Here is a 16109-nt window from a genome sequence, read left to right on the forward strand (position 1 = left end):
TATATATATATAGTTAATACAATTAAAAACAGCAGACTACATACCCAGTGTTACATCATGGTAATTTAATTCTGTATATCTGATACAACAGTAATTGAAACTGAACATGGTAATGCATCTCTATAATATTTTGCTGACATCAAAAAATAGCACTTGAAAAAGAGTTTGAACATTTTTGCGACCGACTGACACACTTTTTATTCAGTATATGCCCTCACACTCGTGTAGGCACAATGATTGTGTTATTTTGTTTCTAAAAACTGTTAATGTGACTAAGAATATGGAAATGTATTATTTTACAAAACATCTATTATAACACCAACCTGTAATAATTTCGTTTTAGCATTCTTTGCAGCTGTATCAGAGGACAAATATGTAGGATCTGACAGCAGATGCTGTAAGACAGTAAAATACTGTTTTAGATCTGTATCTTCCATCTCTAATTGTGGGGAATGTCGAACATCTTTGCCTAACTCTCTACCCTACAAATAAATGTTACAAAAGACTGTTTCAGATTTAAAGTCACTAAACAAGCCTTACAATTGGCCAGTTTCAGCGGCAAATATTTGTTCAAAAGTATTTTATATGTTTATATAATAAGTATTTTTGTTGTTTTTGTGGAGACTGCAAAATATTAATATCCTGGATGAAAGGAAATAATTTCAGCTGTAAATAGTTCATGAAATCACAGGTGTATATTATTGCTAAAACAGAACAAAAATCAGTTATCATACTGGGAAAAAACATATCAAGTCTTTAAAACATTACTTGGGCATTTTACAGATATTGTTTTTAAATAATCTTTCTTTCATATGAAATAAGTTTGATTTTTTACTTAATGTACAGAAAAACAGACATATAAAATGAACATGCGTTTATCAAAGTACTTTTAAATCAATATAAGCTATTAAAAGTGTTTTATCTTGTAGTTTATAATTAAAATGTTGATGACTGATGAACCCTTCAATGTGTTTGTCATAGATAAGCACAAGTAATGTCAAGATATTTTAAAGTCTAATATTCTGTAAATATCACGTATTATGTAATCACGTTTAATCAGTATTGATATGTAACACTATTCCATGGCTTTGCTGTGATATCATGCAAACATTTGAAGTATTTTGAAGTATTATTTAATATGAGATGATCATCATATTTACTCAGTGTATACTGCATAACTTATGATGTACTCTTAGGAGTTACATGTCTCCAACAATACTTTTTTTGACATTATAAATACCTTATTTTGACATTATAAACAGTTAACTTAACATCTAAACTAAAGATTGCGGAATATCGATAATGCAAAATTTGGCCAAACATTAAAACATGTGCCACAACACCGATAAACTCGAAAAATCCATTATGAGCCATTACGCTACTAATTGGATTTTTTCTCAGTCTTAAAGCCACCGTCATCTTGGCATTTGACATAATGTCCTACAAAGCCGAATGCACACACATTCTCATGATCAGAAACAGTTTTCGAAAGAAACGCCACCGTGACCTTGATATTGTACATTCAGAAAAACAAAGCACAAAGATTCATCTAACAAGCCAAGGCATTTAACGTATCAGATACCCTTCAGTTTTTTATCTTAAATAATCATTAGTCTCAATACTAACCCCACATACCACTAATAATCATTAAATATTTAGGAAAGTTCTAAAACTCTTTATCTTCTAAGTATGATTTAGGGATCATGGCATCCATTCAAATTCTTAATAATAGAGTTCCGCTTAAGCCATTGCTAGGGGGCGTGAGGAGATTTTCCCTTTCCATTACCTCTCATGAACAGACTCAATCAAACCAAGTCTCCTATTGTTTTGCATGGTTGTTCTCAGTTCTTCCTAAGGATCTCCTTACTGATTATATTAACTAACACAACAGCAGTCTTAAAGTGCCGTTTGGCGGGTGTAAAAAGTCTCCTCATACTCGGATTCAGTGTTGTTATATTTTCTTTTGGGATCATGGTGTCCATTCAATATCTTTGTGAAACAGTTCCATGTAAGCCGGTCAAAGGGGTCGTGAGGGGTGTCACACTTTCAATTGCCTCTCACGCACAGATCAAACCGAGTCTGCTATTGTTTTGCTTGGTTTCATTCTGTGCTTCCAAGAGATCTTATTTTACATTTCAGACAGAGTGCGGAATATCGTCTTTCCATGGTCGAAGTTTGTGCCAAGTTACAAGAATATCAAGCAAGCATTGCAAGTTATTGGTCTGACAAGACTAATGTCCTTGATCTTTTTACATCTAGATGTGACCTTGACCTTTGAATTTGTGATAATGGTCTTGAACTCGATATACATATATAGTCCAGCTATGGCGAAATTTCGTGGCATATAATTTGATTATCAATCAATGCATGGGTAAATTATTGACCAGGCCAGAAAATGACGATTGATGTGGCCTCTAAGAGGGAAGTGACTTTGTGCTAAGATCATGAATCTATCTAAAAGCACGTCATCTTGTTATGAGGAGTAGATGTTCAAAGTTTTATTACAAGGGCTATCATTGATAGCAGTGTTATTGACTGGGCTAGTCGGGATGAACCGTCTGAAGGTCTGACTGACGGACGCTAATGACTTATGACCAAAGAGACAATATTTATCCTACCAGTACCCTTTCATTTCTCTAAAATACTGTTTCCGTAAAAACTGCTGGCTTTATACATCACCCTGTCTTTACACGGCAGTTGCTGACGGATTACATTTTAAATGCACTTTTAAATGGATCAAGATTTCAGAAAATCTGATGATCGTTCAAACATTTCATCATGCGCAGAGCCTCTGCATGGATAACAAACATTTCATCATGCGCAGAGCTTCGGCATTGATAACAAACATTCCATCATGCGCAGAGCCTCGGCATGGATAACAAACATTTCATCATGCGCAGAGCCTAGGCATGGATAACAAACATTTCACTATGCGCAGAGCCTCGGCATGGATAACAAACATTTCATCATGCGCAGAGCCTCTGCATGGATAACAAACATTTCATCATGCGCAGAGCCTTGGCATGGATAAAGCTTTTCCCGACTTGCTGGATAAACCTAAATTCAGAAAGATACTATACTAATATTCTCTATTTATCTGAAAATTTAAACTTTTCATACTCTTAAACTCTTACCTGTTCAAAGAAGCTGTATGTTTTGGAAAGGTCGTCGTGAATTTTCGACTGAAATGCTTTATAGTTGATAATAACACTGATGATTCCATTGAAATCTGTCTCTGCTGCACTCGTCACATCCTTGTAACCGTCAGGCGGCATAAAACATTTAGCAACATCCCATGGATTGTTGCACCAATGTCTGGCATCAGTGTTTTTATAGGATGGACCGTAGAATCGATGAGCTTTCTGGATTTCGATTTTTAAATTATGACATATCTTGTTAGGGCAGCCAGATGGGAGATATTGCGTTGCAGAATTTCTATGAAATTTACATTTTCCACGTCCTGCATTACAAATTCTATTTGTAGGACAAACAACAACATTTTCTGTGCAACAACTGGAACACGTGGTACCAGCAACAAGTCCATTGTTGTTGCAAATGTCGCTCAAACATTTCTGCTGGAACTGTTCTATTTCATTATAAACAAAAGGTTCAATACCTTCTTTAGTATATAGAACACCTAATCCAGCCTTAATCCAGTTCTTAAATTTGGCTCCTGATAGTTTATGATCATACAACGGAGTAGCCATGACTTTACAGGAAATCATTGAACCAACGTAATCCAAAGCAGCAGCCTAAAAAAGATCAACAAAAATGATATACCAGAAATATTATGTCGTAATATCAGTATGTTATAATCTAAATTGCTCCGATATGTAATCAAGCAACCTAAAATAACTAATGAGACGCGCAAGGATTATATGTCATTAGATTTGTATCGGGAAATATGACTAAGGTCTGCAGCATAAATATTGTACAACTTAATCTTTTTATTACATACCAAAACGATAATAATTATAGTAAAATAATGATATATATTCTTAATAATATGTAAATTAATTTTTTTTTACTAGAGTAAAATTGATAATGCCGGCGTTAATGAACTTCTTAACACAACGATACAGATGAAACTGATGTCATAAACTGAACTATCGGCGCTTCTGGTTTCATTATTTTACTGTTTGTACTACTGTTTGCAGATCAAATTGCCCCTTCAACATTTTTGAAATCGACAGAGTTGCACGCTTACGTCACCAAAAAAAAAAAACGGTGAAGCTGAAGCCATTTTTGGAGTAATCCTGACATCTTGACCCCGCCTCATCCACAATATATTACCCATTCACCTTGTCGTGAAACTTTTTTTTCTTCATCTTGACGTCACACAAAGCGTGCGCTCTGACTCTATCTTTGAAGTATCGCCGTATTTGCATACATTGTAAAGTGCAATAAGGTGATATTAGATATGCTCTTTTAAAGGTAGAACATAGAAAATTTCAACTACGTTCAAATGAAAACAGCGTTTTTTGTTTGTTATGACAATTATTATCGACGAAATTTCCAACCACGCAAGGGATACAAGGTTTTATAGAAAGGTAACATTGAACCTTCAAGCTGCGCAACGCTTGTAGATCTAATTGTCATATCCATAAAAACTAATTTATTTGATATTCAAACCTTTGCAGTCTTCCGTAGCTTAACTATCGCAAATCTATCTCCATTATATATCTGTTGTTTTTTTTTTTTTTATTTTATTTTATTTTATTTTTGGTGGGGTTTACGTGTATGTGAATTTATCTACTATTTATTTGAAGTCGTTTAAACACTATTTCAGTTATTTACATACAGGCAGTTAATAAGCCTTGTCTGTGGATGTCTTCGTTCATGGAAAGAACCAGTTATGGACTCACATAAGTCAAAATAATTCGACGTTTAGTTTGTTTTATATTTTTGACGGTCACTCTAAAAGGACCAAAATAATGGAGGATAAATCACAGTATACCGTCGTATAAAGTTATTTGTTTTATCACTTGCACAAATGTATAACGTTAATCGTGTTAAGGGGAATTATGATAATTTTTACATAAATTAATGAGAAATTGAATCCCCCTTTTGATAAGTCTAAATAATGAGACCTCGGGTAGACCAATTTTACTTTTGATATTTTACGTTGTCTACTTAAAGGGATATCGACCAGTCAGAATATATGACGATATTCAACTCTTGAGTACAATTATTTGGACTACCTTTAGATACATGTATGTTTCATTTGAATTTATCTCATATTCGCAAAAAAATCAGCATTTAAACCCAAATCTAATGATGACAATTTCTTTCGAGTGGAGAAAATAACTCGTAACTGTTCCCTATGATCGTGTAAAATTAGTTAGACTAAGACTCACATATTTCGTAAGACTTTTTTCAACTAAAGAGGCATTGTCGGTTCCGTGAATCTAACTTATGCCCTCCAATCAATGATGAGCGAATCCAACAACTGGAGTCAGTCGCGTTTTAGAATTATTGCGAAAACTAAACACGAGATACATTATTTAAAAGAAAAGTCTGCAGCAAAAGGTACTGACATTTAGGTAGAAAATGGACTGTAATGTATAACAGGGTGTCTTTTTTCACATCCACGCTACCCAAATGTAGTGTGCATTGTGGCAAAATTTTAAATGAAGATTATATCTAGTACATCTATTATATTCCGGTTAAACACCCGTTCCAACAGTATTTAAATAGCATTTCTCGGTCATGCAGCTAATGTAAACAAGTTCATTCAGTGTATTTTACTCGTATCGGAAAGGCGGAGTTTCCTGTATAGACGAGATCCAAATATTGCTTCAGCGTCGCTACTTTTGTGACGTAAAGGTAAAAGTCTATCGATTTAAGAAAGTGCGAAAGAGCAATTTGATCTGCAAACAGTAGTAATAATTAAGTGATGTATTTGCTGGAATAAATGATTTCTTAATGAGGTGTCTAATTTAATTAAAAGTAAGAAAGGAGGGTTTGTGGGTCGGGGTGCTGTAGCGCACAAGGCACAGATCATTTTGTAATATGGAAACGAGGGAATAGAAGAACACTATTTTTTAGGCTTAATGCTGAATAAATACTAAAATGTCTTAGTTTTAGTAGAAAAAGTCGGGATTCAGATTGAAATTAAGTCGTCCTTAAATCATATTGTGTTTAAGACAGATATGTACGTTACTTATTTTCTGTTTAACTTAAGCTGCACCTGTTTGATATCTTGAACATGTATATGTCTTATTTAGCAATTTTGAATTTTATATTGACAACTACTGTCTAAGTTTTTTAATATGTACAATTTGAATAAATGTAAACTTAGCTTCAATTAATTCAAGTACATGTTCTTTCTTGTTTCTGTTGCCATTCATCTAGATTATTAAGATGAAACAGGTTATAAATGTTCTTATTTCGTCAAGTCCTTTGTTTTAAATTTTCAGTACAAGAAAACATGGCATCTAGTTTCAGCTACAAATATAAAGGTGTCCGTTACTGTAAGGCAAAATCCAGATGGAAGTTCGTCGAAATGGTAAAAAGCGTCTTGTTTTAGTTTTGAATTAGTAGTAAAAGTGAGTTATTCCTTTTATATAGAGATGGTACCTACCAAAGAAAATCTAAGGGGAGCAACTCTGAATTGACCAATGAACTGAAACCAACATAAAACACTGGTCAAAAGTGAAAGAAAAATCAGATAGGTCCTTTTTCCAACCACTGATCAGGCAGACAAAATATGACCTACATTTGTTTAAATCCCTTTGTATTCAATATATAATATGCACACTTTTCTCATGGCTTACACTGACAGTTTTTTTTTTTTGTAAGTTGTACTGAAGTGCATGAAGGATATTTAAAAAAAATGCATAAATTCCTTTGAAGAAAATTTACGACATTAAGAAACGTTATTTAGTTTTGATCCTCAAGCCAAAGTTACTTATTTTTCTCAATAGTGATACATTGGTTTACACAAAATTTATATATTAAAATGTAAAAGTTATATATCCAACAATGAGAAATAACAAAAAAGTTGCATGTAAATTGGTATAATGGTTGTGTAACAAAGTAGCTAGATATAAGTAGCTATGCGTATATTTATCACTTCAATGAATCATTTTGAAAGGGTTTTGTATGCTTTAGTCATTTTGAAGAATTTCTCTCACTGTTCAGGATCGGAGTACTTTGCTTCAAATAATGTAACACAAAAATTCATTGTCATCAAATATAATTACAATGTTTTTAGGTAGTGGTTCTAATTACAACATTTTAAGGTAGCTGATAGGTAATGACTGTGACTAGGTATCACGAGCATTGCTTTCCTTGAAAAACAAATAAATGCTGAAAAGTATATGGAAATTACTATATTTGATGATTTTCGTTTCAGGTCAACTACCTAAAACAAACTATAAGGTGTTTTATTTATTGTTGTAAACGAAGTAAGCGGTTAACTTAAGGTATAAACAATAATTTACAACTTAAACTGTTTACAAAATTATATCAACAATTATCATCTGAAATTGCGTGCATTTATGAGTGAAAAATATTGATGGTAAAATGGTGTAGGGGTTTGTTTACATTATAAAATCTTTAGTAACTTCTTTCAGGTAAATTTTTGGTATGGTTTTGGTATGCTTATAATAAAGAGCATGTCATTCTCTTTCATTAAGAATTTTTTTCAAGCGTTTCAGACTCTTGGCTAGTCTTGGAATTTGACTTTATTAAAAGACAAAAGGAAGTTCAGAATAGGCTCTTACAAAGTTTCGAAAGAAGACTAAACTTACACCATACTCTATTGAATTTATTTAGCTGTGGACACTTTGATATAGGCTATAATTGGGGAAATCCTGAAGTCATTGAAAAACAGCCAATACAAGAGTTGTCCATTTTGCTTCATATATTTTGAGAAAGTCATTTTTTAAATATCAAATATTTCTAATTTTTCATAGAGAAGAGAAAAAACATCAATATATTTAGTAAATTGGTGCACTTAGCTATCATATCATTCTGAAAAAAGTCTGTAATAATGAATTTGAATTTTTAAGTACCATCTCTACAATAGGAGAGATCGCCCTGACGTCACGCATCAACACCTGTTTATCTGGTGGTGGGCTAAACAATACATTTTTACCTCGTTTGTGTATGGGATCGGAATTTTTAATTTTTAATAACTTTTTCGTTCGTTTATGGATTTTAAAAATTCAAAAAGTTTTGAAATACTTACGAATTTCATATTTTCTTATTCAAATATCTTTTGAAAATGAATTACCGTTTTAAATGACATATGATTTTAATGCCAGTCATGGCAATGTGTACAATGGTCTGCCACCTGGGTAGAAGCACCGATCTTCCGTAAAATAACCGGATAACTTCCTCGCAAGAAGAATTCTACAACCGGTTGGAGGTTTCAAACTCACACATGACTTGTGTAGATGTATGAAATAAAAAGAAAAGTTATTTCTTAAAATAGTTTTCTACCTTCCTTACATAAAAGAGTTATATCCCTTGTTTTTGCACGGCCATTCTGCCGTAGAATTAAAGAAATATCGTTTCAAGATGTGAAATCACTCTGTTTTGTGACGTTATACCTGTTATAGTGTTAGGCAATACAAACTGAAATATATTGCAGAATAGTTTTCTATAACCCTATTCTTAACGATCAAATATTTTTTCAGCATTAGTCTTGGATAGATGTTATAACCAATTAAATTTTGTTAATCATCGATGTCTGGTCACTATGTTTTGGTAAATTCTGAAACATGCAAGCAATTACCAAATGAATTAATGCTATTTCATACGCATATTTAGAGAAAGTCATTTTTTAAATATCAAATATTTCTGGGGACCATTTTTACAACGTCCTTTGTCATCTTATACATTATAAATATGACAAACGCGTTCATTTACTGGAATACTGAATGGTCAATCCCTGCAACATGCCTCTATCTGCAGCCTATGAGAAAAACCCTCAACTGAACGGGTGACTAACACAATTTGTTAACGGATAGATATTCTACGTACGGCTTAAATCCAAAGAGGCAATATGTTTCGATGAAAAGGTGCCCGTGTACAATTCTCTAATTTATCGTATCGAGTTTGTATAAATCAATCCTTCATTCTTCGCTTAACTATGCTTAAAATAGATTAGAATTACCAACACTTTGTTTTAACCAGCAATTCTAAAAACCTTAAGAACTTAACAATTTAAAGCAATGAACACCAGTTTATCATTTTGGAGCATTTTCTGAGTCATCGTTTACCATATTGCACACAAGAGTAACAAAATTTGTTTTCACTTGCAAACTAAATCTTTGTCCAATATTGAATTATGTTATAAAAATATACACAAATAAAACTGATCCTCCCAAGTTCACCATATACACAATCATTCTGTGTGGTTTTCTTTCTCCTAGAAACTGCTTACGAAATTGTAAATGCACTTTTGGATAAATCTTTTGAAAAAAAACCCCACACAATTTATTGCGATAATTCAGAATAGCCACAGCTAGTTGGTCAGACAACTCTAAATTATCATTTCGGGTTTTATAAAAGAATTATGAAGGTATTTGGTTTACTGAAATATCATGTTACACACATTTGAATTATAGCCCCTTAAACGGCCCTATTATTGATTAAAAGATATAATTGATATAATATATCTATCTACTATTTGAGATTTATTATCTAAAAAAAGGAAGGATAAAAAAAATGTTGTGTCGTGTTCTACTCTGACAGCAGGAATCCACTAATACAGCTGGCTACACTTACCACTAATGAAGCTTTTTGAATGGTATTTTCATTGCGTATAAAATTTAATTGTACATGATAACAAAAATTGAATAACATAATTAGAAAATATGCTATTGGAAGAACTAAATCAATGTAATCACACATCAAAAATTCTGAAAAAAATACACATACACGCCACACAACTACTTTGATTAATTTCTACTAGAAATTAGACATTTGCGAATTATGACCAAGCGAAGTGTGAACATCTAGGACGATCGACTTTTCAGTGGGGCAATCTGAATATACTTGAATTTGAACAGGAAAACATTCGTATATCAATAATGTGTGGCTCATAATACAGCCATTGTCTTGCGAGGAAATATATTTGGCTTTTTATATCCGTCAAATATGTGACATACATATCGCAAGAAGTATTGAACAACAGTCACAAAATGTTTTATAGGAATGTTGATCAATTTAAGGAGTTATGCACCCGAGTTTCTAGCAATCAGTGTGAACTAAAAGGGCTCTGGATAAGCTATGTAGTAGCAATGTGTCCTTCGTCCGTCTTCGTTCGTCATTTGCAAGTTTTCTATTAACACTCTTAATGTTACAAGTTTTGCCCAATCTAAATGTAACCTATTCAGGATGTTGCGTAAAGAAAATTCCAGCAGACTTTGTAACTAGGTCATCTTGGCTAAGACATGAGGCAATTATCAAATCAATTAAATATTATTAACACTATAGATTCCATTTAAAAAGACATTTGCGGATGCATACGAAGTGGACTTAGGACACCTAGGACGATTCATTTTATGGTGACCATCTCAACATTATTGAATTACATGTATAATTATAATGTGCGGTATGAAATTCATGCCCGTAATGGTGATAAGGTCCAGCGTATTATGCATATGCAACTACGTCGCGGCGTAGGATATGGCTTCGACTTTGTCCGTCCGACATTCACAGACAATTTGTGCTACAGTTCAAATATCACTAAAGGTTTCTAACCTGCCGTCATGACATATTACTGAAATGTTCTTCAATAATAAACGGTATGCATCTGAGACAAAGTTGTCAGGGCGAGCTAGTGCGCTCGCTTGCTTAATGTCCGTCGTAAACAATTTCATTTTGAACACCTCTGACTTGACAATAATGGTCCGTTTTTATTGGAACTTGGTCGAGATTCTTTCCTTGAACAAATTGGGCAATAGAAAATTAATTGTTTGATTCTCATCCACCTCCGCCCTAATATTTTTATTGGTCAAAATTCGGATATCTAAAACTTTATGTCCGGATACTGATACACTTTTGTAAACATTGACTCATTCTCAAATTAAAGAATATGTTTGACATATTGTGATGATGCAAAGACAGTAAAACAGTATTTGACATTATCTGATATTAAAGACCAACCAGGTTTTTCATTTTTCACTCTCGCCCAAAACTTGTTTTTGTTCTACATAAAATATCTATAATCAGATAGAAAGTAAACGTTTTTCTGTTTCGAAGTGAAGGCCTTTTTTATCAACTGAAGGCATTTTAATGTTCAAAATGCAGATTTTGATTCTTTTTGTCTTATGTGAAATATAATCCTACGCAAAAATGTTTAAAATTTAATTGTTAGATAACGAAAGACAGTATGAACAATTCAACCAACATAAAAGGTATTTAATTTTTGTATTTTTATCTAACAAAAAATGTCTAATTAAGGTAGTTCTGCACGTTTGGATTGGAAATTTTCTACAATGTAGAGTTCGGTCAAACTCTGATTTTTAAAACTTCAGAATAGACCTAGAAAATTCAGCAAATAAAGAAGGGTCGTGTGCTTGATTTTTTGTTAGACTGATTCGAAAAACTTGACATCACGCAATATTTGTGTCGCGCCATGAGATTTTTGGCCCAAATGCGGCGTTACGTTATTCGAGAAAAACCCGATTAAAGTTACGTCACAAAAATGAGTAGAGTTCAACACGTTTTCGCGTCAATTAATGCATTTTATCAATTAATACTATATTATTGGGACAATAAACGAATGAAGAGACAAACGTCATTTATCAAGCATGCATTGTAACATTTCCGTGTTAAATTGTCATTTCGTTTCGTTATAAATAACTGACAATTTATCGCCCTTTGTATCAACACGCCATTTGTAAACATGACAGGTCGTGAGAAAGGAAACTCTTAAACAGTTATTTGACGATTAATTTAAAAGGGATAATGAATGGCATTGCGCGATTTACAGGTAAGTAGTAATATTTACACAATATGTAGATTTCAAAAATATTAATTAAATCCATATCAACCGTTTTGTCCGTGTTTTTTCTTCAAAAATATCCCAGAAATGTCAAGTGGGCTTTAATTCTAGCTAAAATATTCAGCTCAGAGATGTTTATTTGCTGTTACGGACCTGTGATTGTAATGGAAAATAATCACAAAATTAAAACAGCGTCAGTTAAGTTATGTCAGCCAAAACACACGCAGTTTTTCAAAAAAGAAAATTACCCTCCTCCCGGAAACATTTTACCCCCCTTCTCCATTCCACAACTGGGTTACCTCAAATTACCTCCCTCCCAATCAACTTCCTGTCAAATACCTCCCCTTCTCTTTCCCTCCCATTGTCATATGAAATACACCCTTCCCCTGCTTGAGAACTGCTTCCACACTACATAAACTAAATACACCCCCTCTTTCCCCTCCCCCGTTTCTTTTATCTGTAAATTACCCCCTCAGATATTCTCCAAATAAGCGGGGGTAGGGTGACATTCAGGAAGCTGACTTTTTTCCACAACAGTTTTCACTCTTATTTCTGATCAGTGTATCAGTATGAAATACCAGTAGGCCAAAAGTCACAGCCTTATCCATATTTATGTAGTGACTTACACATTTGTTACAGAAACAGTTGTATCACATCTTTTGTCAGTCTAAATAAATCATCTCAAACTAACTTTAATAACAAAAGTACAAAGAATAGTGTTTTGTTTTTATTTTGTATAAAACAGATGCTCAATAGCTTTTCATGTAAATTTGCATTCAGTTCATTTGACCATGGTTGTTGGATTACTCACCACTACACAATGTTCTTTACAAGTTACAAACAACTTCTACAAATTAAATTAATATATTTTAGACATTTTGTTAAGAAAGTCATGCTTTTGATTGAAACATATTACACTCTTAATATAAATCTTTGTGTTCTATGTGCTGAAGTAACTAGCTAGGCCATCTTTATTTCACATTTCAGCTTTTTTAAAAAGTATTTTTATTTTTACAGATCAACTTTTGATCAACAACTGAGGAACATCTGGCATATTGCTATGTCCTTAAACAAAAAAGGATTTCTCAAGGCATGCCTACATACCACATGTTGGAAGAGTTTGTGGGTTTGTAATTTTCATTGTTTTTCTATTGTAAGAAAGATAAATACATCTTAAAAATATATACAAAAAAAATTCCTCTTAAAATAAGTAAAAGTAAGTAAAATACATCTTAAAATATCATACACATATATGACCTGCAAAAAGTGTGAGGTTATGACAAGACGTAATTTTTATGCTCTGCTCAAATTGTAAATTTTGATAGAAATACTGAACTTTGTGACTTGAGATTGACATTGATCGATAACTGAGAAAGTGCACTTTGTGATAGTGTGTTTATAGTGTTGGAAAACTGGATTATTTTGGAGTAATTTTTGGATATAAAACTGTGAGTTTTGAAATATTTTGTCAAACTTTTCTCGATATAAACTACGCATGATTGATTTTGTATACCTTTGAATATATAGTGGCTATTGTACTGGCTCACTGACATAAATTTATCGGCGATAATTGAGGATTAGTACAAGGTGTACTGATGGACTATCATTGAACATTTTCTACGGAAGCGCGTTGTGGTCACAGTAATAATGGGCATTGATATTGATACCTATCGTGCTCGAATTGGTGCGTTTGCGTTGTCAACTAAAGTGAATAAAAGGTGCTATAAATACGGGAAATATAATAAATTCACGAAAGGATCTGACATTCACCTGAGAAGTTTCATATGTTGTACATATTCTTTGTTCATTACACTAGCGCTATCTGGAGTTATGATTTCACATGAATGGTTAAAGAGAAAACTTTCAGAGTCGCATACAGATATATGCACATGGACATCTTTGTCAACACATGGGACGATGCAAGGATATATGTCATCTTGTGTTTCGTTCGGAGGACAGTATAGCTATTATTACAGACGTTTGTTGATATTATCGTCCGATGTGGAGACTAACCCTGGACCCATACAGAGTCCGGGTATGAGTATTAACCCTGATGACCCCACCATTGACCTTAACACGAGGTTGATTCTGTATGCTATAGCTGACACTAAAGAGGAAGTTAAAGGAGTTAAAGAGCAAGTTGTTTGTTTACAAAAAGAGATCGGAAGTCTGAAGGATGAAATCAGATCGGTTAAAGCAAAAGTTGATATACTTGAATACGGACAGGAAGTACTGAATAGTGATGTAGCGACACTGTCTCTTGCAGATGAAACGAAGGAAGAACGCTTGACAAATATTGAAATACAGTTAAATATTATGGAGTCTGAAAGGTTGAAACCGTCACTACGAATTTTCGGTCTAAAAGAAACGGAGTCAGAATTGGTATCTTTGGAGCATGTGGTGTCTGAATATGTTTTAAATGTAGTTGGAAAACCGGATGAGCTTAACATAAATTCGATTGATAGTGCTAAAAGGGTCGGTGAATTGAAAGATGATGAACCAAGAATGGTGATTGTAAAATTTAAGAGTAGTGATCATAAATTTGAGTTATTCAAGTACAGAGAAACTTTAAGAGATAGAGGAATCCGGGTATCGAATGATTTATCATTCCTACAGCGACAAAAGCTAAAGGAGCTCATGAAGGAAGGACTAACTGGCTACTTTAAAAACGGTAAACTTGTAGCCTTTAGACCAAAGGCAGCACCGTTGACTGGCGACTTTGATGGACAATCCAGAACATTTAAACGAGCCGTTAGACACCGGGATAGGAGTCCGGATTTTAATCCTGCCCCGGATATGGATACTGTGACCTCGGATGATGATAGGCCAGCTCGAGTCAAGGTAAATTCCAGATAGGATGAAGGCCAAAGCCCTGTACAGACGGACATACATTTTTTATCTTGGAATATTGAAGGTTTCAAATCGAAATTGTTTTCTACTGATATAATTGAATTTATTAAAAAATATGATGTAATCGGAATACAAGAAACTTGGGATTGTGACTCTGACTATTGTAACAAATATTTCAATGAATATACAATTTTCTCTTGTAATGCTAAACAGTCCTTTGCAGGAGGTAGAGCTATGGGTGGTGTAACAGTTTTGGTAAAAAGCAACATTGCTAGTTATTTTAAACGTGTTTGTGACAATTTTAGTTTTGGAGTGATGTTAATAATAGATAGCAAGTTACTGTCTTTAGATCGAGATATACTTTATGTATCGTTATATATACCACCAGAAAATTCGCCAGTTTATAATAATGTTGTCATGTCTGCGTTGCAACCACTAGAAGACCATATTATAAGTAATAATTTTCTAGACACTGCTTTACTTTTATGTGGCGATTTTAATGCCAGAACTGCTAATCTTCCTGATTACACAGTATGTCCGGACAATATACCGGAGTTAGAAGAGTTTAGCGATATAATTGACAGTGATATTGACATTGAAAGGGTATCATGTGACACCAAAACTAATAAATTTGGACACGAGCTGTTAGAGTTTTGTAAAGTGTTCTCATGTTATATTGTGAATGGCCGCTTTAGTAGATATGATGGAGGTGATGGCTTCACTTTTATTAACAATAACGGATGTAGTGTCATAGATTATTATATTGTGACGAAACATTTGTTTGATATAATAACATTGTTTGAGATCAATTCTTGCACTGAAAGTAGTCATGTTCCTTTATCGTTGGGTTTGAAGATAGAGCAAGGTGATATACCTGTTAATAATTGTAAACGTACTGACATGTTTTATGACCTAAATCAGGATAATTGTGAGGAGTACTTAAATTGTTTATCCGAAAACATCCTAAATGGGTTTTTTACAAATCTAGAAACTATGTTGTCAGATGATGAAGCAGATATAAATTCAGTAATTCAGGAATTTGAAACTGTGATTTGCAACAGTAGTACTAGTTTTTAAAAGGTAAGAAGAAAAGGCAAACCAGTTAAATACAATGAATGGTTTGATATAGAATGTAAGCAGGTAAAACGTTCTACTAAAAAGCTTTTGAAACGATTCAGGAAACACAAGTGTGATGAGAATTTGAATGCTTATGTAGAAAGTAAATGTAGATATAAAAATTTGTGTAGACATAAACGAATGTTGTTTAACAGAAAATATTTAAATAAAGTCGAGTCCT

At 33.3% G+C, this 16109-nt stretch overlaps 1 protein-coding gene across 2 annotated transcripts in view; it reads right to left on the bottom strand.

The window, feature by feature from the left end:
- LOC123565918 (uncharacterized) overlaps nucleotides 1-16109 on the bottom strand; it is a 69477-nt gene that overhangs the window by 22845 nt on the left and 30523 nt on the right. For both annotated transcript variants that reach the window (XM_053544409.1, XM_053544408.1), the window contains exons 2-3: nucleotides 3135-3752; nucleotides 324-482 (exon numbers count right to left, since the gene is read on the bottom strand). In XM_053544409.1, coding sequence (XP_053400384.1) covers nucleotides 324-482; nucleotides 3135-3725 — 750 coding nt within the window. In that variant the 5' untranslated portion in view covers nucleotides 3726-3752. The remainder of the gene's footprint in view (nucleotides 1-323; nucleotides 483-3134; nucleotides 3753-16109) is intronic.

The sequence above is a fragment of the Mercenaria mercenaria genome, chromosome 5 (genome assembly GCF_021730395.1).
Source record: "Mercenaria mercenaria strain notata chromosome 5, MADL_Memer_1, whole genome shotgun sequence".
Classification (NCBI taxonomy): domain Eukaryota; kingdom Metazoa; phylum Mollusca; class Bivalvia; order Venerida; family Veneridae; genus Mercenaria; species Mercenaria mercenaria.